At 37.5% G+C, this 24483-nt stretch overlaps 1 protein-coding gene across 3 annotated transcripts in view; it reads left to right on the forward strand.

Moving 5' to 3' along the window:
• The window catches only part of GTF2A1 (general transcription factor IIA, 1, 19/37kDa), a 44876-nt gene that overhangs the window by 8849 nt on the left and 11544 nt on the right, over nt 1-24483 (forward strand). For 2 of the 3 annotated variants that reach the window (XM_005860140.2, XM_014534683.1), the window contains exons 3-7: nt 9502-9706; nt 11913-11977; nt 16685-16760; nt 18390-18523; nt 21617-21937. In XM_005860140.2, the coding sequence (XP_005860202.2) occupies nt 9502-9706; nt 11913-11977; nt 16685-16760; nt 18390-18523; nt 21617-21937 (801 nt within the window). The remainder of the gene's footprint in view (nt 1-9501; nt 9707-11912; nt 11978-16684; nt 16761-18389; nt 18524-21616; nt 21938-24483) is intronic. The other variant, XM_005860139.2, reaches the window with a different exon arrangement.

The raw sequence follows: 24483 nt of genomic DNA on the forward strand, positions 1-24483 counted from the left end.
GGAATCGAACCCGGGACCCTTGAGTCTGCAGGCTGACGCTCTATCCACTGAGCCAAACCGGTCAGGGCTCAAACATCATTTCTTATGTTTTATCCAAGAGCTAGATGTTTTGTGAATTAGGAGAATCCTTCAGAATTTCTAGCCCAGCATACAGCCAGGAAGCAGTAGATCTAATCACATTTTAATAGGTCACAAAATAGACTTTGAGAGGGAATATGTTTTTATAAGGTCATTTAGCAAGTGATAGAGACTTGAATGTAGGTCTTTGTCACCAGATGACATATATAATACTTATCAGTAAAAAGGAAGATACCGGAGTTGTGACTAGACCTGTTCTGATAGCAGCAGTACAATTTAGAGATCATAGACTTGGACCAGAGTTGGGATTATGGGGAGGCCAGTGAGATGCCTAGGACACAATATTTAAAGGATCTTCATTCTTCACTCTCAGGGTCCATCCCTGACTGTTGAACACTAGAGTCAGACTGCCTGGATTGTATCCTAGTTTTGCGTGCTATTAGTTGGTGATGTTGGATAAGTTACATAACTTAGTGTTCCTTGAGTTTTTTCTGTAAAAAGATAAGAATAATGCCTATCTTATGGGATTTTTTTTGTGAAAAATGAGTCTGTACATAAAAGTATTTACAAAGTAAGACTTTGGTATTAGTCTACTTACTATAGTATACAGATGCACATCTGAATCATTTGGGAACAGAAAATGAATTTTCTCCATGTCTGATTTCAGAGAACTGGCAAAGATTGCTGAAGTAGGGCTGCTCGAAACAGTAGTAATTGTGTTGTGGAAAAGAGTACTATAAAAATGAGGAGGAAAAGGGTTTTTTCCTATTTACTAAGCAAAATCTGTAATAATAAAAGCATGATGTGCTAATTAGACCAGACGACCTTCTGGATGAAGTCAGGGCTGCGAGGGAAGCCCGGGTCTCGGGTGCTAGAGGGAAGCCGGCACCAGCAGCCAGAGGAAGGAAGGCCTACACTTGCACAAATTTCATGCATTGGGTCTCTAGTAAATAAATAATAATTCAGCATTGTTGGTGGTCTTCAGTACTTTTAGTATAATTACTGTTGCCCAAACAGTATTACATTGTTTATTTTCAAACTACTAATATTTAAAAGTAGAATGTTTCGATAAATAAAACTATATAAAAAGTGAAATTGAATGTTCAACTAATTAGAACTTTACATTATTTGATATTACAAGCTTAATGCTAAATATTTGTGTGGTACCACTTTTGTATTTTTTACATTACTTAGAAAAGTATTTGGTACTTAGTAAATATTGATTCGCAATACACTGCTCCAACACCCCTTTCCCAAAGCAGTTGAAAATGTGTGGGGTCATGTTTGCTTGTCATAATGACTAGTGGACACCTTTGGCATTTAGTAGATTAGAGCCAGGAATGTTGCATTTTCTGTACACTTCCTATTTTCTACCTTGTACGATAAAGACTTGTCCTGCCCCATGTCAGAGGAGCAGCATCTGTGCAAACTGCTCACACCCATCCAAGGAGCAGCAGCTGTGCGAGCAGCCTGCCCCCGCCAGCCAGAGGAACCACCACTGCTGCGAGCAGCACTCACCAGAGGAGCCGCTGCCAATTGAGGAGCAGCTGCTGCTGTGACCGCCCGAGGAGCTGCTGCCGCATGACTGGACACCTAGATCCTTTGGTGAGAGCAAAAAAGGGGAGACAAAGAAACCTCCAAAGGAAAGAAAAGGAGGAATTGCCAGAAAAGCCGCCAAGTGAAACAGAGGCATGCAATATGTCATAAAAAGAATTCAGACTAAGGGTCATAAGTTCATAAACCAAATGGATGAAAAAATCAACTTAATGTAAGAATCAAGAAGAAATAAAGAGTGGTATAGCTGCAATAAAAAACACCATGGAAAGTTTCAACAGTAGACTAGGAGAAGCGGGGGACTTAATTAGCTAGTTAGAAGCAGGGAAGCAAAACACACCTAAACTGAACTGTAATTGGAGAAAAAAATTAAGATAGGAGGAGAGCCTAAGGGAGCTTTGGGACAACATGAAACGAATCAACATATAAATAATAGGGGTGCCAGAACGACAGGAAGAGGAACAAGGGTTAGAAAACCTATATGAAGAAATAATGTCGGAAAACTTCTCTGATGTGGGGGAGAAAAAAGTCACACAAGCACAGAGAGTCGCAAACAAGATGAACCCGAAAAAACCCACACCAAGAAAGGTTGTAATTACGATGGCAAATGTTCAGGACAAAGAGAGAATCTTACAGGCTGCAAGAGAGAAACAGAAAGTTACGTACAAGGGATCTCCCATTAGATTATCAACTGATATCTCAACAGAAACACATCAGGCCAGAAAGAAATGGAAGGACATTTACAAAGTGATGCAAAGCAAGGGACTGAATCCAAGAGGCTTATCATTCAAAATTGAAGGGGAAATAAGGAGCTTCATAGACAAAAAGAGGCTAAGGGAGTTTATCACTACCAACCCAGCAATGCAAGAAATGCTAAAGGGACTGGTGTAAAAAGAAGAAGAAAACAGCCAAAAAAAAAAGAAATGGCTACAAACATGTACCTATCAATAATAACTTTAAATGTAAACAGACTAAATGTTCCAATCTAAAGAGATTGAGTGACTGAATGGATAAAAAAAACATGACCCATATATATGCTGTCTACAAGAGACCTGTAGAACAAGGGACTCACACAGAATGAAAGTAAGGGATGGAAAAATATCTTTTAGGCAAATGGAAATGAAAAAAAAGCTGGGGTAGCAATACTTATATCTGACAAAATAGACCTCAAAGTGAAGGCCATAACAAGAGATAAGGAAGGCCACTTCATAATACTAAAGGGATTGATACACCAATCCTATATAATAAAGGCCTAATATGCTAAGTGTCCGATCGTCCATTCAACCAATCAAAGCGCAATATGCTAATGATATGCTAAGGCAGCTCAACCGCTTGCTATGACGTACACTGACCACCAGGGGGCAGATGCTCCAACCAGTAGGTTAGCTTGCTGCTGGGGTCTGGCTGATCGGGACTGAGCTAGATGGGCCGGACATGCCCTGGAGCCCTCCCACGGTCCCTCCCCAGCTGGCCAACCTCCCATGTCTCTCCCTGGCCCCAATCGTGCATCGGTCGAATCCCTCAGCCTGATCTGCGCCCTCTCACAATCCGGGACCCCTTGGCGGATGTCAGAGAGCTGGTTTTGGCCCGATCCTGCAGGCCAGGCCAAGGGACCCCACTGGTGCACGAATTCGTGCACTGGGCCTCTAGTATGATATAATCCTGGTAAACATATGTGCACCCAATGCAGGAGCACCCAAATACATAAAAACACTCCTGGAAGATATCAAGGGAAAGATTGACAATAGTACAGTCATAGTAGGGGACTTTAATACCCCACTGAAATCACTGGATAAATCCTGTAGACAAAAAATCAGCGAAGAAACAGCAATCCTAAATGACTCACAGGATCATATGAACTTACTTGACATCTTCAGAACATTTCACCCCAAAGCCACGCAGTATACGTTCTTCTCAATTGCATATGGGACATTTTAAAAAATATATATTTTATTGATTTTTTTACAGACAGGACAGGAGAGACACAGAGAGAAACATCGATGAGAGAGAACATCGATCAACTGCCTCCTGCACACCTACTGGGGATGTGCCCACAACCAAGGTACATGCCCTTGACCGGAATCGAACCTGGGACTCTTCAGTCCGCAGGCTGACGTTCTATCCACTGAGCCAAACCAGTTAGGGCAACATATGGGACATTTTCAAAGAGAGACCACATATTGGGTAACAGGCAAAGTCTCTCCAAATTCAAGAAGATTGAAATCATATGAAGCGTCTTCTCAGAACACAATGGCATATTAGAAATAAACTATAATAAAAACAATCAAAAAATTCAAACACTTGGAAGCTGAATAGCATGCTATTAAACAATGATTGTGTTACCAAAGAGATCAAAGAAGAAATTAAAACCATCCTGGAAGTGAAAAACTGTGGGACAAAATCTGTGGGACACAGTGAAAGCAGTCATGAGAGGGAAGTTTATAGCTCTACAGGCCTACCTCAAAAAACAAGAAAAAATGGTAGTAAATCATCCAACTCTACAACTTAAAGAATTAGAGAGCAACAATGGAAGCCCAGAGGACAGAAGGAAGGAGATAATAAAGATCAGAGTAGAAATAAATAAAAAACAATACAAAAGATAAATGAAACCAAGAGCTGGTTCTTTGAAAGGATAAACAAGATTGATGAAACTCTAGCCAGGCTCACCAAGAAGCAAAGAGAGAGGACCCAAATAAACAAAATCAGAAATGAAAGGCGAAATAACAACAGACCCCACAGAAATACAAAGGATTGTTAAAAAATACTATGAACAACTCTACTCCAACAAACTAGACAACCTGGAGGAAATGGACATATTCCTAGAAAAATACAACTTTCCAAAACTCAATCAGGAAGAATCTAAAAATCTCAATAGGCTGGTAACTATGGAAGAAATTGAAGCAATCATCAAAAAGCTTCCAGCAAACAAAAGCCCGGGGCCAGACGGCTTCACAGGGGAGTTTTACCAAACATCAAAGAAGAACTAAAACCTATCCTCCTCAGACTATTCCAAAAAATTCAAGAGGAAGCAATACTTCCTGCTGGCCTGGTCCCCCCCAACTGCCCTCACCTACAGGCCTGGGTCCCCCCCAACTACCCTCCCCTGCAGGCCTGGTCCCCCCCAACTGCCCTCCTCTGAAGGGCTGGTCCCCTCAACTCCCTCCCTGCAGGCCTGGGTCCTCCCCAACTGCCCTCCCCTGCTGGCCTGATTGCCCACAACTGCCCTTCCCTGCTGGTCATCTTGTGTCCACATGGGGGCGGCCATCTTGTGTGTTGGAGTGATGGGCAATTTGCATATTACTCTTTTATTAGATAGGATGCTCAAAGTCACTAATCATCCGAGAGATGCAAATCAAAACAATGAGATACCATCTCACACCTGTCAGAATGGCTGTCATCAACAAATCAACAAATGACAAGTGCTGGTGAGGATGCAGAGAAAAAGTAACCCTTCTGTACTGCTGGTGGAAATGCAGACTGGTGCAGCCACTGTGGAGAACAGTATGGAGTTTCCTCAAAAAATTGAAAATGGAATTTCCATTTGATCCAGTGATCCCGCTTCTAGGAATATATCCCAAGAAACTAGAAACACCAATCAGAAAGGATATATGCATCCCTATGTGAATAGCAGCACAATTTACCATAGTTAAGATTTGGAAACAGCCTAAGTGCCCATCAGCAGATGAGTGGATTAAAAACCTGTGGTACATCTACACAATGGAATACTACGCTGTGGTAGAAAAGAAGGAATTCTTACCATTTGCAACAGCATGGATGGAACTGAGAGCATTATGCTAAATGAAATAAGCCAGTCAGAGAAAGATAAATATCCCATGATCTCACTCATTTGTGGAATATAATGAACAACATAAACTGATGAACAAAAACAGATCCAGAGACAGAATCATCGATCAGACAGTCAAACTTCAGAGGGAAGGTAGGGGAGAGGAGGGGTAAGGGGGAGAGATTAACCAAAGGACTTGTATGCATGCATATAAGCCTAACCAATGGGCACAGATACCAGGGGGGGTGAGGGCAGGAGTGGGGAGGGGTGGGAAGCAATGGGGGGATAAGGACACATGTAATACCTTAATCAAAAAAAAAAAAAAGAATTGCCCTGCCCCAAATGTCAGTAGCATCTTACAGAGAAACACTATTCTCTAAGATAATCGTTTGTTTTCTCTTCTCTACTTTGAATTAATATTAGACATCTGGTAAATTCTTGGTCATTTTGTTAGCTGCTGAATAATCTCTGCCCTGAAGGAGTTCTTTAGTAGAGATGGTAGACTTCTCTAATTTTTGAATTAGTATGTCTAACAAGTTCTTAAGTGATGTGTGAAAAGTATAACAATATTTTTATTTTATTTGAAATTTTTTTATTGATTTGAGAGAGAGAATGAGGGAGGGAGAGAGAGACACACATCTATGTGACAGTGAAACAGTGATGGGCTGCCTCCTACATGCCCCCTGATTGGGAATCAAACAGGCAACCATTGGTGCCCAGGACGATGCCCAACCAACAAGGCCATGCCAGCCAGAGCTATTTGATTTTTATATTTCTGACCAGGGATCGAACCTACAACCTTGGAGTATTGGGACAGTGCTCTAACCAATTGAACAATCCAGTCAGGGCTTGAAAAGTATAAATATTTTTGAAAATAAGAAATATCTCTTAAGGTATAGAGACAGTGAGAGATTTCTTTGAGGCTATGTAACTTTGACATTTGCATTGTTTTTGGAATTATGAGGGAAGACTGCCCATCATGAGGCTCAGACAGGAGATAATGTATACTATAGTCAGGGAACTGCAAGTAGTTTGGCACTATTAGGAAATAGAGTGTAAATTAGAGTAGCAGTAGGAGAGGTGATATATACCATGTGAAGCTTGGTCTTTAGAGTGAGAGGGGTTATCTGGGATGCTAGTTAATATGCAGGTTTTTAGACTACTTTTCAGAGAGTCTGACTTGATAAGGGTACAGTCTGATATTTTCTTTTTATTTGATCGCATTTGCAAAAAAAAATTCAAATTGAATTTTGATAATCCATTAAGGGTTGTGATCTTCAATTTGGAAAGCATTTATTTAGATTTTAAAGCAGCAATTCTCGCTTTAGCATGCATCAGAATAACCTGGACAGGTTATTAAAAGAGATTTGTGGCTCCACCCCCAGAGTTACTGATTCAGTAGGTCAGGGGTGGCGCCTGAGAATTAGAATGTCTAACAAGTTTTTAAGTGATGTTGACGCTGTTGGCCCCAGGATTGCATTTTGCGGACCACTCATTTATAGAAGATCGGCTGTAAGGACAAATTTCCACTGGGATGTACTCTGTGAGGTCAAGGGATTTTTGTTAGACTTGTTCACTGTCTGTTCTCAATGCCACTAACAGTGTCTAGCATAATTATATTTAGGATGTATGACTTGATGTGGAGAACTCAGTGAGCTCAGTAATTACTTTGCAGTAGTGCTGGTGGGGAGTAAAGGACTTGAACCAGGGCCATAATAGCAGAGGTAGATTGGAACAGTGCTTTGGAAAGGAAATTGACAGTAATGATGGCGATTTGGGGTGGATTCTGACTCATAGGTCATTGACTTGGAAGGTTAGGTGAGTGGTACCCAGCATTAGCAACACATAATATATATTCATTTAGAATTTGCCATTACCATGGATGCTTCATGAGGTGGGTCACATTGCAGTGGGTAGACCAATTGGAGACGATAAAATTGAAGCATTAAATTTTAAAAATATGGTTTAAATTTAATGCTTAGTATAGTTTTTTCACTTTGACTTTTAGCTCACAGAAGCTAGTTTTTTTGTTTGTTTTTATCCTCACCCAAGAACATGCTTAGGGAGAGGGAGGCAGAGAGAGAGAGAGAGAGAGAGAGAGAGAGAGAGAAAACGAAAACCAAACATCTTAGAGAGAAACATTGATCGGTTGTATTCTGTATGCGCTCGGACCAGGAATCAAACCTGCAACCCAGGCTTGTGCCCTCACTGGGAATTGAACCAGCAGCCTTGATGACACTCAACCAACTGAGCCACTCTGACAGGACAGAAACTACCTTTTATGGAATGCATTAAGTGCCTATTTGCTACTGTGTGCAGTGTTAGGTGGCCACTTTACAGAGATGGATCAGGCACAACATGGGCTCCCAAAAAGTAGTCCTTTGTACCTTGGGAAGAACCCTAGCTGTTTTTAGTCTGGGACTTACAGAGACTTAGATTTATTAGCTGGAAGTGAGTTTAGATGTATAATCTAATTCAACTTGTTCTGTTTTAGATGAGGAAAATGCTCAAGAAAGATAAATTATTTGCCAAAGCCAATTAGTGGCCAAACAAGAACTAACTGGGTTCCTGACTTCTGGTGTAATGCTCTAATATTACCATAATTGTAATTTTAATAATTAACATTTATTGAGCACTGACTGCTTGACTGTGAGAAATGTTTTACATAGATATCTTATTTAGGCCTCACAACCCATGAGATAGATACTGTTATTGTCTCTTTAAGAACAGTCTTCAGGCAAGCCTAAATACTAAACCTGATAGGGAAATGGTTGATCTGGGAAATTGACCTTTAGTTTACTTTTTTATTACGTCATTAGAGGTGTGCTGGAATTGCTAGTAACATATAGATACAAATCTAGAACAGGTGGAGGTGTCAGGAGATTATAAAAATCCCTATAAGTATGGCAAAGGGAGCTTCTTGAAGGATCTGATAGAAGCCTCTCAGGTGATTTAAGCAATATCCCAAGATTAGATTTTGGGGAAGAAAACAAAGTGTATGTATATGTATATGTATGAACAAAATGACTGAATTAAATTTCATTATATGTTTAAGGGATAGTTTGTGACTTTTTATTAAAATTTTTTAAAGTTGATTTGAGAGAGAGAAAAAAACCCCACATTGATTTATTGTTCCACTTTTTTTTATGCATTCATTGGTTGATTTTTGTATGTGCCCTGACCAGAGTTCTAACCCTCAACCTTGGCATATCAGGATGATGCTCTAACCAACCGAGCTACCTGGCTAGGGCTAGTTTGTAACTTTATTTGCCAATTTCTTACAAGGGTTGAGGCTCTCTAGATTGAACACTACCTGATAGAGAAGAAATGTGTTAGGGAGAAAGATGGAATAGTTGTAAATATTTTCTTTTCCTTCTTTCTTTTGCTCACTTCTGATTTTTTTACTTGGTCACAGAAATTCTCTTAGGGAGCGATGAGAAAAATAGAAATGGCTAAGCAGAAAAAGATTGTCAATCCTTGTCATAATGCAAGAGAGGAGGGGAAGTTGAAGAATTGTGGAGGGTTAAGAATACCTCTAAAAGCATTAGGCATTTTTTCCCCCCCTCTCATTATGTAGAATTAGAGAGATGGAAAGTTGGGCTTCTCTAACTTGAGGATTGCCTTGTTAATGTTTCTCATTGTTCAGATCAGATAGGATGTATTTATGTTTTGTATGCTATTTAAGAGTTAGAAAACATTGTATTAAGGAAAGATTTCCATGGAAATAGTTAATAATAGATTTAGTATAGAAAAGGATTTTCTTTGATTACTAAAAATTTGCTTATATGAAATATGTCTAATAATTAATGAATTACCATAGAAAGTTTGTTGAAATATAAAAAGAAACAAAACATTATTTTGTACTCTGAGGTAGCAAAAATGAGGTTAGATACCTAAAAAGTTAGTTTTTATTGATGCATACACTTGGGTAAAAAAGATTTGGTTGATTTTTGTAGTTGTATCAGTTTTGAAAATGGAAGGATTTTATAAACAGACTAATAAATAAACAAAATACGTTATGACCATATGTCCAGAGTTATCTTCCCTGACTTTTACTTATAAATCTTTAATGTTCTTTGTCTTAGCTATGGGAGAATAAACTAATGCAGTCTAGGGCAGTAGATGGATTTCATTCAGAAGAACAGCAGCTTTTATTGCAAGTTCAACAGCAGCATCAAACCCAGCAACAGCAGCATCACCATCACCACCACCACCAGCAAGCTCAACCACAGCCTACGGTACCTCAGCAAGCGCAGACTCAGCAGGTCCTTATTCCTGCATCACAACAAGGTGAGGAGACTAGATATGTTTTCCTACTTACAACTTGGAGATGAAATTTGTCATTTTCAAAGAAGAGAAATACTCTGGGTTTCTCATTTCTATTGGTTGAGGAGGGTATATATGTTTGTATTAACATAGATTTGTATGAAATGTGGATCCTGTTTATATAATAATGATAAATAAGTAATTCACTAATTACTTATTAATGAATAATAAATTCACTAATTGAAAGCCTAACATATTCAGATAAGTCTATTGATACTTTCTTCTGAAAAGGCTACATAATGGTGGATTTCCTAAAATAAGTCAGATCTGTAAAGGTTTATTTACTGTTTCATTGTTTTATGTAGTTAAAATCATGGTCAGCTTTCTTTATGAAACTGATTTGTTCCTTCAAAGACATATTTGAGTTTAATCTTTGTAAATAAAAGCATCTTTGTAAATAAAAGCAAATATTAGAAGGACTTAATTAAACATAGAGGATTTTTATAACTATACTTTGGCAATATGAAATTTCAATTTCTTAGTAATTATGTAAGTCTAAAAAGAATTAGATTTCTTTTCAGTGAAGAGTGGATATATAACATTTTAATGTAAGAAAAAACAAGTATTTACAGATTGTGTCCATACTGCTTTGTACTCTGCAAGTCATTTTATAGATTTTGTTTCATTGAAGCCTTACAAAGGCTTTGTGAAGTAGCTCTTACAACATTTCAAAGTTGAGGAATATCTGAGCTTGAAAAAGCTAACAAGCTTGATTGTTACATATAGTAAGTATTTTTGTCATGACAAATTGTAGAGTAGTCCTCCCTTATAAGCAGTGTTGCTTTTTGCAGTTTCAGTTACCTGTGGTCAACTGTGGTTTGAAAACATTAAATGGAAAATTCCAGAAATAAATAATGCACAAGTCTTAAATTGTGTGCCGCTCTGAGTAGCATGATGAAATCTCGAGCTGTCCTGCTTCGTACTGTCTGGGATGTGAATTATTCCTTTGTCCAGTGATCCATGCTGTATATGTTGCATATGTAATAGCTCTCTCAGTTATCAGATCATATCCCCCTCAGATGAGGGCAGACTACTGTATTCAGTTATAAAACCACCCGGGCATTCCAATGTTGTAAATCTTGTTATTGGAGAGGGGAATGAAGGTAAATGAAAGTATTATTTTAAGGTAACTGTTTAGTTACCTATTTACCTCATTTGAGAATACAGTGGGGCCTTGACTTACGAGTTTAATTCATTCCGAGACCGAGCTCGTTAAGGAGCTCGTTAACTCAAATTACTCTATCAACTCAATGCAAAAAATCGGCCGAGAGACAGCTGGTATCTCAAAAAGCTCGTTAGTCGGGACACTCGTAAGTCAAGGCCCCACTGTATATAGATGGTGATGCATAGCAGAAATGTCTATTTGGGTTATTTTACTGATTATATCAAATAAGACTTCTAATACTTGGTTTTATTCTATACCTTGATTCAAATACTTTTATCCTTTCAATCTGTTTTGATGACTGTTCCTCCTATTGCCTTCAGCCCTGGCACTAGGATTTTAGGTCATCATATATTAAAATCTGATTTTCTTCACTCAGAGAATATTAGGATGATGGGATTATCTGTTTATTCTCTGAAATTTGCGGAATCAAACACTTAATTCCTTTTACACTTAAGTAATGTTGCCATTATTTTTTATTTGTATTTTTCAGAAGTTGATGGAAAAACTAAGATTCTTGCCCCTGTCAAATTGAGAGAAAAGGGCTATGTAAATTAAAAAAAAATACACACCTAATTCTTTAACTTTTTGAACCCACTCTTAAAGGGTTAATAACTCATTTCAACAGTTACATTATGTCAATAAAATGGTTTAATGCTAAGTTAGCAAGACAAGTTTAACAAGTTCAAGTTTAAGAATGCAAGAAATGTATATGTTTAGGTTATAGGTAGGTATCTCACTACTTGTTCCCAGGTTTCCTTGAGTCCTTTGGTATAGTTACTTAAATCTTTTTTTTTTAATTGCTGTTTTCCAGTAGAAGGTGAGTAGTAACACAGTTGTTTTTTACCATAGAAATTTATGACATTCTGAGATATCAGATGGTTGAGTGCAGTTGTTTGAAGACAATGTGGAAAGCATTAAAAAAGCTTTCAGCATTGTTTAGTGTTCTTATGATTATGAAATAGCCTCATGGTTCCTTGTTCACATGTATGCTTGTGTTTTTAATAGCCGCAGCACCACAAGTTATTGTTCCTGATTCTAAGCTGATACAGCATATGAATGCATCAAATATGGTAAGAGTCAGAACATAGCACTATGTTTGGCTCAACTTATTTTAACTGAAATTGTGATTATGTCTAAGTAGATTGTATATTGGCAAAGTTTATTCAAGGCCTGAGCAAAATGGCTGTTTTATTTGGTTTCCTAAATACTGGATTTAGAAGTAAATCTAAAGTTTAGCTTGCTACTTGGAACTTGAGAATCATAAAATCATGAGAGGGGAATACCAAAAGAGTGATGCTTTGTGGGAGCTATTTCAGTCCCTGCTATTTTTGGAAAAGAGGTTTAGGGGACCTACCAAACTTATTATGCTAATTATAGTTCATTTGCAAAAGATCCATTGTTAAGATCTATTAATTGCAAGATGTCAGGAATGCTACGAATTAAAAACTTAAAAAAATGTTTAGGTACTTCAAAACACTATTTTTAAGATCAAGCATTTAAAAAATGTTGTTAAGATTTAACGATAGCATAGCCTAATAAGTTTTATTACAATATACAAATTACTACTTTAAAACGCATTTTAACCAGTTGCAGTTATTATACACTAGAGGCCTGGTGCACAAATTCGTGCACGGGTAGGGTCCCTCTGGGTGGCCTGCAGGGATCTGGCCGAAACCCACAGTCCAACGCTGCCTGCAGCTCCTACCTGCCACTCCTGCTCATTCCGGCCCCACTGTGCCTGCTGAGATAGATCGGGAGAGGCTCACTCTACCACAGCAGCGCTTGCCAGCCATGAGCCCTGCGTCTGGTGCCCTCCCAAGGGGAGGGGTCTGCGGGATTGGGCTGAAACCAGCTCTCTGACATCCCCTGAAGGGTCCTGGATTGTGAGAGGGCACAGGCCAGGCTGAGGGACCCCACCCGTGCACGATCGGGCCAGGGAGGGCTCCAGGGTGTATCCACCCCATCTCGCTCTGTCCCGATTGGCCGGACCCCAGCAGCAAGCTAACCTATGAGGATCTGCCCCTTGGTGGTCAGTGCACGTCATAGTGACTGGTTGACCAGTTGACTCTCTGCCCCCTGGCAGTCAGTGCACGTCATAGCGAGCGGTTGAGCAACCTTAGCATATCATTAGCATATTATACTTTGATTGATTCGGTTGTTCTACCATTCGGTCTATTTGCATATTACCCTTTTATTATATAGGATTATTACATAGGATTAGACTTTAGATACTTCTAATGGATATCCACAGAACTTCAAAGGTTGTCAAGTATTCAAATTTTACTTAGGGCAGATAATATTTTCCATCAAATGTAGTATAGTATAGTAGTAAAATTGAAAGACCCCTCCCTTCAGATCCTTGAAAAGTCTTTATTTATATCCTTAAAGATTAAAAATAAAAATAAAACAGTAGAGTAGTTGTTCTAGCACTTTCTCATAAATAGCTTTTCTTTGTTTAAAATATATAGATTGGCTCTGACCAGTTTGGCTCAGTGGCTAGAGCGTCGGCCTGTGGACTGAAGAGTCCCAGGTTCGATTCTGATCAAGGGCATGTACCTTGGTTGCGGGCACATCCCCAGTAGCGGGTGTGCAGGAGGCAGCTGATCCATGTTTCTCTCTTATGGATGTTTCTAACTCTCTATCCCTCTCCCTTCCTCTCTGTAAAAAATCAATAAAATATAAAAAAATATATTAAAATATAGAGACTGTAAGTGGTATCTTAGCTGTGGCATTTTATTCTTCAACTTAGCCAAATCTTTAATTTAAAGGTTAGAATCATTATTTAAAAAAAAAAATCTATTAACCCAGTGCTAACAATGATATGTTTTTTTTTCAGATCCAGTTTTTTTATTTTTATTTTTTTAAAGTAAAAGCAATATTTTAAAAAACGATGTAGATTTGGTGAGTGATGAGTAGTGAGCCTCAAAGCTCAGTTGTGATTTATAGGCCAGATAGGAAGCAGGGTTTACCTACTAGACAAATGACTTCTTTATGTATACCAGCCTTATAAATTCATAACTTGGCAGAATTGCAAATTGTACATGGAAGTAGAGATTGTGATTTTAAAATTCTCGAAAAATCAGGAATTCCTATTTGTGTTTTCAGTTCAAGTTGTTGGCATCAGTTTTTTTGTATGAAAATCATACAATCCCATGCCTAGTATTTCTCACAGGAATTTTTATTATTTGAAAAATATTTATTTTGAATCCAAGGCCCCAAGTTAACCTTCGCCCTTAAAAATAAAAGTCTCACTGTGGGATTCATATTGCAGGTAGTACTATTGGGATTGTTTCCTAGAGAATAATTTATGTCATTTTAAAACAAGTTTGGTAAAAATCACTTTATAGTAGTAGGCTCATCTAATTTTGAAGATTTTTTTTGGTTTTGTTTTGTTACTCCTCACCCGAGGATATTTTTAGGGAGAGTAGAAGAGAAAGGGAAAGACAGAGAGAAATATCGATGTGAGAGAAACACATCTATTGGTTGCCTCCGGCACAAGCCCTGACCAGGGCCCAGGCTTGGGAGGAGCTTGCAACCAACGTATGTGCCCCTGACCAGAATCAAACCCGGGACCCTTTGGTCTGCAGGCCAACGCTCTGTCCACTGAGCCAAACCAGCTAGGGCTAATTTTGAAGATTTTTGAATACTGTGGGAGAGAATGTGTTTAAAGAGACCTGGGCAAAGTCAGTGGCCTATCTCTTACTGATTTTGTTACGCCTCCTTGATTCTGCAGAGCATGCCTATTTTTAGATCAGAGTTCAGAAACTTCAGTCAATAAAATGTTTTAGCATTTATGTTGTGTATTTCAGCATTTTACTTGATGTTTTCAGTATTTGCTCCATGTATTTGGCATGTTCTGAAGCATAATCAGTATAAGCTTTTTACAAATAAAAGTGTTTTTTAAGAGTTTTTAAGAGTTTCCATTATTATTTCTGATTTAAAGATATCCATTAAAACAGTTTTGATTTTTTAAATATATTTTTTATTATTGATTTTAGGGAGGAAGGGAGAGGAAGAGAGAGATAGAAACATCAATGATGAGAGTGAATCATTGATTGGCTGCCTCCTGCACGCTCCACATTGGGGATCGAGCCCACAATCCATGCGTGTGCCCTGACCGGGAATCGAACCATGACCACTGAGTGATGCCGGCCAGGCCCAGTTTTGATTTTTTAAATGACTCTGCTTTGGAAATGAACATAAATAATAGTCATGTAATTTTGTAAATATATGGTATAGTGATATTAGGTAGAGCACTATTTCAGGGAACTTAGAACACTACTTTATATCAAACCAGTTTTGCAAGTTATTTTTTATGAAATGCTCTACTGCATTATTTATGGTAGGGATACTTCATAAAATACAGGAAGAAATTTTCGGTAGACATTGATAAAAGATGGTTTCCATGTGGTACATCACTCAACAGATATTTATCAATAGCAACTTGAATGTGCAGAGATGTGTGCAGGTGGCAATTCTGTCATATGCTGCATGGAAACTACTGTGAGTTTGCCTGTGAAGGGAGATATATTAATCTTATATGAATTATAGGCAATTAATATTTCTCAATAACAAGTGGTTGTTAATATATTCCTAAAACGTAAATTACCTTTCATTTGTCTATACAGGCTAGATTTATTTGAAATTGGGTAATTGGATATCCTGCATTTGATAAAGAGAACTTGGAGGGCTATAGCTGGATTCTAGGAACTAGTGGGAATTTCAGACCTAAGATGTCAAAATTACGTAGGCCTATCAAGTGGCGACAACAAGCATATTTTCTTGGAGAGCTATACCTAGAGCCTAGACTAGATAGTAGTTGTATCATTAACCTACTTGAGAATAATTTTCTAAGTTTTATTGGCTTCTGCGTTAGCATCTCCTAGCCACAGTTCTATTTATTTCTTAAAAAGCTTCTATTCAAATAGAGGTGTTTCTAAAAAATGTATAGATTAGATTGGGTTATATGAAGGCTTGGTACCTTTAAAAAATTGAAGGGGGAGGGGAAAAATCTACCTATATATAATTATAGTGAGGTACATGGAAATGCTTTGAGCACAGAATTGAAAAGCAGACTATTGTGTGATTCTTTTGGAGGAAGGGGAGAAGTCTCTAGGAGCAGTAAATCAAGAATTTCTCCTGAATTTAAAGAAATTCAGAGTATAATTCCATATATAATTTTTAATCCTCACCCAAGGATATGTTTTTATTGAGTTTTATGTTTTTGTTTTTGTTTTTGTTTTTTTTTTTTAGAGAGGAAGGAAGAGAGAGAGAGAAACATTGATGTGAGAGAGACACATAGATTGGTTGCCTCCCACACATGCCCCAACCAGGTCAGGCATCAAACCTGCACTTGACCAGAGAATCAAACCTGTAACTCTTTGATGTGCAGGCTGATGCTGTACCCACTGTGCACACCAGCCAGGGCTCAAGTATGTTAATTTGCAATAAGGTTTTGGGAATAAGGAATCAGAGTAAGAAAGGAGATACTGGAATGGATATTTCATATGTTGTGTACAGCATTATTAGTGTGGGTGAGATTTATTTAGAGCACATTGTCAAGGGAAAAACCAATTACATTCTACTTAATTTAAGCTTGAAATAATTAGGTAGGGCATTTAGGCTAGGTGGTCTTTATTGTACCATTGTTAGAACTTTTCATTTTAGTAAATATTAAACGATAAACTTTAAATACTGTTAAAATATGCCAGAAATAAACTGAGTTCCTGTTATGCATATAGGTGGTTTTGATTTTTTTCTTTCTTTATTTTTTTCAGAGTGCTGCTGCTACAGCTGCCACCTTAGCACTCCCTGCAGGTGTGACTCCTGTTCAACAGATATTAACAAATTCAGGTAATTAGAAATAGTGGAACCATTATATATGTATAACTTTGTAAGACAGAAAATCTTAATATTTCTTTTACCATTTGGTTTAGCTTATTAAAATAAGATTATTCGAGGGCTATAGCACATATACTGTATTATTGCTGAGAGTGCAGTACAGAAGATGAGAACTGTACTTGAGTTTTTGATCCTTGAATGAGAATTCTATTATTGAATGAAGTATGATTGTATAGAAATGCTTATTTATTTAGTTTTTTTATAAACTCATTTAACCTGCCAAATAAGTTAAATTTGAGTCATTAGAACTAATTTGTGATATCAAACTAAACACTTAATGCTTATGGTATCTTAACAAGTTTATTGCATTCTATTTTACATAGTACCTCTGTGTAGACTGACAAAATTTACTGGGATTTTTGGAATATTAATGTTTGAAGAACTTACATGGACTTTAAGTATTTTCTCTATAATCTTAATTATGTAATTTCTCGTTATTTTGTTAATTTCTAAATTTGTGAAGAACAAACTAGGGCAGTGATGGTGAACCTATGACACGCTTGTCAGAGGTGACACGCGAACTCATTTTTTTGGTTGATTTTTCTTTGTTACATGGCATTTAAATATATAAAATAAATATCAAAAATATAAGCCTTTGTTTTACTATGGTTGCAAATATAAAAAAATTTCTATATGTGACACGGCACCTGAGTTAAGTTAGGGTTTTTAAAAATGCTGACACGCCGAGCTCAAAAGGTTCGCAATCACTGAACTAGGGGCTTATCTTGCTATATCTATATTTATAAAAGCCTAAGTAACCATTACGACCGAATAACCAGTTGACCTGTAGCTATGATGCGCACTGACCACCAGGGGGCAGATACTCAATGCAGGAGCTGTTTCCTGCTGATCAGTGCACTACCACAGCCAACCTCCCACAACTGGCCAACCTCCCATGGTTCCTCCTCGATTGCCCTGATCGTTGACCAGGCTGAGGGACCTCACCTGTGCACGAATTCGTGCACTGGGCCTCTAATATTTTAATGAAATACAATTGTTCACTTTTTTTTTCAATTGTTCACTTTTTAATTAATTCAAGATTCTGGGTCGTTTAAAACATCATGTAAGAAAGATTCAGTTTTGTATGTATAAGCCAGTCATGCTATTAATGTTTTGTGACAATGATAATTGGTTCAGCAAACTTTAATTATTTTAAACATTTTTAAAGCTAAATACTATGGTGCTTTGGTTCAAAATATTAGTGAACTATTATACTTTTATTTCTTTAAAGCTTTAAAAATGAACAGCCTTGAAATGTCTGATATGACATATTGCTCTCATGATTCCTAACATGTTAGCAAAGATAATGTAAGCTTTTAATCAACTCATAATCTGCTGTTAGAATTTTGTTGGAAGACAGCTTTGTAAGAGTGATAAATAAGGAAAATAAAACATTTTAAGCAATGTATTTGAACATGGATGGAAGTCAGTAGTTAAGGATTATAGTTTACTGTGTTTGGATGACAGCCTTTAAAACTTAGTCGTTTGACTTGATAATTTCAAGAGCCTTTGGTGGTTAGACATTCACTATGAATTCATTTATTTGAGACAATAACTTGGAATACATACTTTTTGCTTTAGGCCAGCTTCTTCAAGTGGTCAGAGCAGCCAATGGTGCTCAGTATATTTTTCAGCCTCAGCAGTCCGTGGTTCTACAACAACAGGTTATACCACAAATGCAGCCTGGTGGAGTACAGGCTCCTGTTATACAACAGGTAAAAGAATGATCAGCATGGGTTCTTTTTTCTTCTTCTGTATGAATTCTGTAGGTGGTTCCCTTCCCTTTTTTCATAGCTTTATCTACACAAATTCTTAGACTCTTCTGCAGTATTACACACCCTGTCATTCTAAATTCTTATATAACTCACAGCTTAATTTTATTCAGTATGTTTAAGACTAAATTGATGTTATCCCTATTCACCACACTCTATCTAGCCTCCTAAGCTAGTTATTCATCATCATTCAACAAGCATATACTGTGTGGCTATAAAACAGGATTTCTGCAAGGGACTGGAGATTTAGGCATGAACAAGGCAGGCATGAACCTGATTCATGATATCCAAAGTATCACAAAATCCTACCAATTTATAAAAGTTCTTTCTTTTCAGACTGCAGTTTTAACATATGTACAGTTTCTTAATATGTTTAAAACTAGCTTTCTCAGACTCTTGTTGTTTCCTTAGTTCAGGCTTTCATACTTTCTCCCTTAAAATACTGTATCAGGTTAATGATGCGAATTTTTTTCAATAGATGGAGTTACATGTGTTGATGTATATGCGATTTGATATATATGCCATTTTGTTGTATTGACAGCAAGCTTCAAAACTTCATATGGCAAATTTTCTGAAGGTGTTAACATCATAGATATTTTTACGCTTAAAATTTTGTGCCAAAAAAAGAGCATTTGCGGGAAGTTTTAATTCATAACTTTACTAGTATTTTGAAGAAAAGTGCTACTGAAAGTTTTCGTATTCTTTGGGAAGCTTATGGTGAACATGCTCCATCTCAAGATACTTGTGAACACTGGTTTAAACACTTTAAAAGTGATGATTTCAATGTGAAAGACAAAGAACGTCCAGGTCAATCGAAAAAGTTTGAAGACCAACAATTACAAGTATTATTGGATGAAGATGCGTGTCAAACTCAAAAACAACTTGCAGAAAGATTAAACATTGCTCAGCAAACAATTTTCAATCATTTACAAGCAATGGGAAAGATTTTAAAGGAAGGAAAATGGGTGCCACATCAGCTGAACAAAAGACAAATTGAAAATGAAAAGTCATCAGCAAAATGTTGCTTCAACAGCACATTAGTCTTTTTTGCATTGAATTGTGAGGGGCGATGAAAAGTGGATTTATTTTGAGAATCCCAAATGCACAAAATCATGGGTTGATCCAGGTCAACCATCAACATCAACTGCAAGGCCAAATTTAGTTATCTGCCTGGTGTTCTCGTAACATATCATCCTTCTGTTACATCTTCTATCTTTTTGAGTTATTTCTTTGTCTGTTGCACTACTAATCTGTAAACTTCTTAAGGGAAATACTATCTCATTATTTTTGCATTCTTTGAACCTAATGGCAAGTAGTTGCCATTCAGTACTTTTAATTTATCACTAGACATTATCTACTTACTAATTTATTAATTCTAGTTATAAATGTGTTCATTGTAACATACAATTAATATTTGTTAATGTGTTCTATTTTAAAAATATTTTTATTGATTTCAGAGAGGAAGGGAGAGGAAGAGGGGGGTAGAGAGAGATACATCAATGATGAGAGAGAATCGTGGACTGGCTGCCTCCTGCACGCCCCACACTGGGGACCGAGCCTGCAACCCGGGCATGTGCCCTTGACCAGAATCGAATCTGGGACCCTTCAGCCTGCAGGCCAATGCTCTGTCCACTGATCCAAACCAACCTAGGGCTATTAATATGTTCTTTTAAAGTTGTGGTTTATTTTAGAATCTTAGAATGCAGAAGTTGGAAGGAACTTTAGAAATCATCTGATCTGGTAGTTATCAGCTGTGGATACATGATTAGGAAGATGAAAAGATTTTATCTCCTATATTACATAATAAAACCCTAATCTGCAAATTGACTGAACGGAGGAACAACGGGTCGCTATGGGGGAGCACCACTCAGCCAGAAGCTGGGCTCACGGCTGGTGAGCGCAGCAGCTGTGGTGGGAGCCTCTCCTGCCACTGTGGCAGCACTAAGGACTCCTTGGGGGATGTCCGCTTGCTGGCTTAGGCCCGCTCCCTCCAGACATCCCCCGAGGGTTCCCGGACTGTGAGAGGGTGCAGGCTGGGCTGAGGGTCCCCCCCACCCACAGTGCACGAATATCATGCAGCAGGCCTCTAGTTAAATCAGAATAATAGGCATGGAGCGTGCATATCAGTATTTTTTAAGCTACCAGGTGTTTATAATTTATAGCCGGTGTTAACACTGATCCTAGTCTAATAGTAAGGTGACTTACAGGCAGTCCTTGGGTTACTTCGGACTCGACGTACATCGTTTCTTGGTTACGTTGCCATCTCCTATTTACAGTATTTATTTTTAAAAAAAGTTTCATCATTTTGACGTATGTACATATGTACTTTATGTTTTTTATTATTTATTTACCACAAGTAAAGGTCAGGAATTGTTATCTTTCTTTTAAATTTTTTTTACTGTTTCACTTCATTACTGCTGTGTATGTGCTCCATGTGAGTGACGTAGGTGCTTATGTAGGTGGGTTCCGACTTAAGACTTTACGTTGCACCGTAGGAATGGATCTCCAACGTAACCCGAGGACCTACTGTAAAGCCAAGAGAAGTTAAACAGCTTGTCTCTGCTACATCTATATCTGTGATATTATATAAAACTTGAACTCAGAAGTTCATATTTTCAGTGCAGGGTTCTTCATAGAGAGGCAGTGTAGCATCATAATAAATTAAGAGAGAAGTAGAAGCCTAGGTTCACATTTTGCCTTTTGGTGACTACAAGCTTAGAAAGTTACTAAACCTCTCCCTACATCAAGCAAATAAACTACTAACTTGTGTAACTCTTGGCCTGGAATCTGGCATTAAAATGCTTGACAAGTGAAGTAGTTATCTGCAGAAAATCTTTTTTCCTAAGAAATTTGAATTGTAAAATGGAAAATTAGTGGATCAGCACACTAGTGAAATATTTCTTTGTGCCTTTCTAGTTTTAACTATTTATGAGATATGGTCATTTTTGGTGTTTCTTAAGCATTTGTATACCAAGTAATGAAACAGCTCCTTGATCCTTTTAATTAGTTCCTAACATTTGGTTTTCTTTTCCTTAGGTTTTGGCCCCTCTTCCTGGAGGGATTTCACCACAGACAGGTGTCATCATCCAGCCTCAGCAAATCTTATTTACAGGAAATAAGACTCAAGTTATACCTACAACAGTGGCGGCACCTACACCAGCACAAGCACAGATAACTGCAACTGGCCAACAGCAACCACAGGCCCAACCTGCTCAACAACAGGCTCCATTGGTATTGCAAGTTGATGGAACTGGGGATACATCATCTGAAGAAGACGAAGATGAGGAAGAAGACTATGATGACGATGAGGAGGAAGACAAAGAGAAAGATGGAGCTGAAGATGGGCAGGTAGAAGAGGTAAGTTTCTAGTAAAAGACTTGAAATTAGAAGCTATGCAACCATTTCTTCTTTTACGTGGTGCCAAACTTGAGTTATATCCTATTTTTTCAGAGGCTGTTAGGCTACATTACAACATAGGATTTTAAATATAGTTAGATTGTTCTAACTTAATAAGGTTTTATATTGTTCTGGTTGCATTTATCTTTATAAAATATTGTTCATATAGCTGTTAATAAAAATGAATGTATACCAAAGTAAGTTTTATTTATAAAGGTGATGGAGACTGCAAGTAATTCTAATTCTTTGGTTTATGCATTCATGATTAGGCTTACATATAAAGACATTGGTAGAACAGATAGTTGTGGTTAATCTCTTATTTCAGTAATTAAAGGGACGGCAACTTTTGGGAAAAAAGGAAACTTGAGAAAAAAGCTAAATGTGGCAGATATTTTTCAGAACCTCCTTTTGGTCCACATTCCATAACATTTCCTTCGATAACCTCTTCTATTGTTAGTGTCTATCCTCAGTTGAACATCCTTTCTTATTTATCTTTTACTTATACATTAGAAGCATATAAATCCTTGTTTTTCTGTGTTGTAGCTTAGTTTTGTTCAACGTGTTTGTCTTACCACTATTTTAATTGTTAATTTCCCTCTGCAGCCTCAGATGTAATTGTCTTGCTTATCTCAGTACAGCGTTCTTCTAAACTAATATTCTTTTAAATACTATTTTTATTGATTTTAATTTATTTTAAATACTGGTTCAAAATATTAATGAACTATTAGTATTTTAATAGTTCAAGGCATGCCTAAGGATTTTTTGTAATATATACAAATGAGTTAAAAATATTTTAAAATATAAATATCACAGTGTCCACATTCAGTTAAAAAAAATCCCATTACTTACTTAAAATCCCTAATCCTCTTCTTTTCACCATCTGAGTAACCATGCTCATGAATTTTGTGTTTATCATTAACTTTCCTTATATTTTACCATATGCATTTATATTCCTAAAGAGCATATTGCTTAATTTTGCATACTCATTTATACCTGTAATTATTTTCACTGTTGAATATACCATAACTTTTTTTAATTTTAATTTTTTAAAATATTTTTATTGATTTCAGAGAGGAAGGAAGAGGGAGAGAGAGATAGAAACATCCATGATGAGAGAGAATCATGGATTGGTGCCTCCTGCAAGTCCCCCACTGGGGATTGAGCCCACAACCCAGGCATGTGCCCTTGACCGGAATTGAACCTGGAACCTTTCAGTTCACAGGCAGATGCTCTATCCACTGAGCAAAACCGGCTAGGGCTCTTTTTATTTTTAATGTGATGACTTGTATCTACTTGTTTACTGTTGTAAAATATTCTAGTATGTGTCATCTGGAGACACATATGCAAGAGTTTTTCTGAATTGCCGAATCCTAAGGCATGCACATCTTCAACTTTACAATAAAATGCCAGCTGTTGTACTAAGAATACTCCTGCCATTCATTATATGATGGTGCATATGTCTACACATCTTCACCATACTTACTATTGTCAGACTTCTTTTGCTAGTCTGGTAGGTAGAAAATGCTGTTTCATTTTGGTTTTAATTTGCATTATCTTGATTTCTGATGACGTTTAGCCTTTTCAATTCTTTTATGTGTTCTTTGTATACAGTCAAATCAAATATGAAAAATGACAGTTTTTCTTGCCTTGTTGGCTAAGCCCTCCAGAATGATATTTATTACAATTGGTGATGGCAGGCACCCATATCTTAATCTTAAAATAATCCTTTTTATAGTTCACTGTTAATTATATTTACTACTAGAGGCCCGGTGCACAAAATTCATGCAGGGAGGGGAGTGTCCCTGAGCCTGGCCTGCACCCTCTTGCAATCCAGGACCCCTCAGGAGATGTCCGACTGCCACTTCAGTCGAACATCCCTCTCGCAACCCAGGACCGCTGGCTCCTAACCGCTTACCTGCCTGCCTACCTGATCACCCCTAACCACTCACCTGCCTGCCTGATTGCCCCTAACCGTCTCTGCCTTGACCCCAGCTGCCGCAGCTTCGTCTGGAAGGATGTCCGGAATGACACCCGGAAGGGCGTTCGGCTGTCTGGTCTAATTAGCATGTTACGCTTTTATTATTATAGATAGGCTTTTTGTGGATATCCTTCATTAGGTTAAGGAAGTTCCCTTCTGTTCAGATTAACTAAGAGCTTTGCTTTGTTTTCTAAACTATAATGATTGATGAATTTTATTAAACACTAGGTAGTCATGACTTCTTATTTATAATCTGTTATTTTTGATGAATTGCATTCATTAATTGTTTTTCTATTTTGTGTTCCTGGGATAATACAACTTGATCATTACATATGACTCTTTTTATGAATTGCTAAATTCCCTTTGTTCAGGACTCTTGCAAGTATAATTATGAATGACACAATCTGTAATTTTCTGTTCTCATACTTTTCTTACTATTTTCTTTCTCCATTAATTAGAAATCTGAGTTGTATCTTTTATCTTCTGCCACAACTGAGGTCAAGTTTAACATAGTTGGTCATTGTATTTA

This window comes from Myotis brandtii, unplaced genomic scaffold, assembly GCF_000412655.1.
Source record: "Myotis brandtii unplaced genomic scaffold, ASM41265v1 scaffold132, whole genome shotgun sequence".
Taxonomy (NCBI): domain Eukaryota; kingdom Metazoa; phylum Chordata; class Mammalia; order Chiroptera; family Vespertilionidae; genus Myotis; species Myotis brandtii.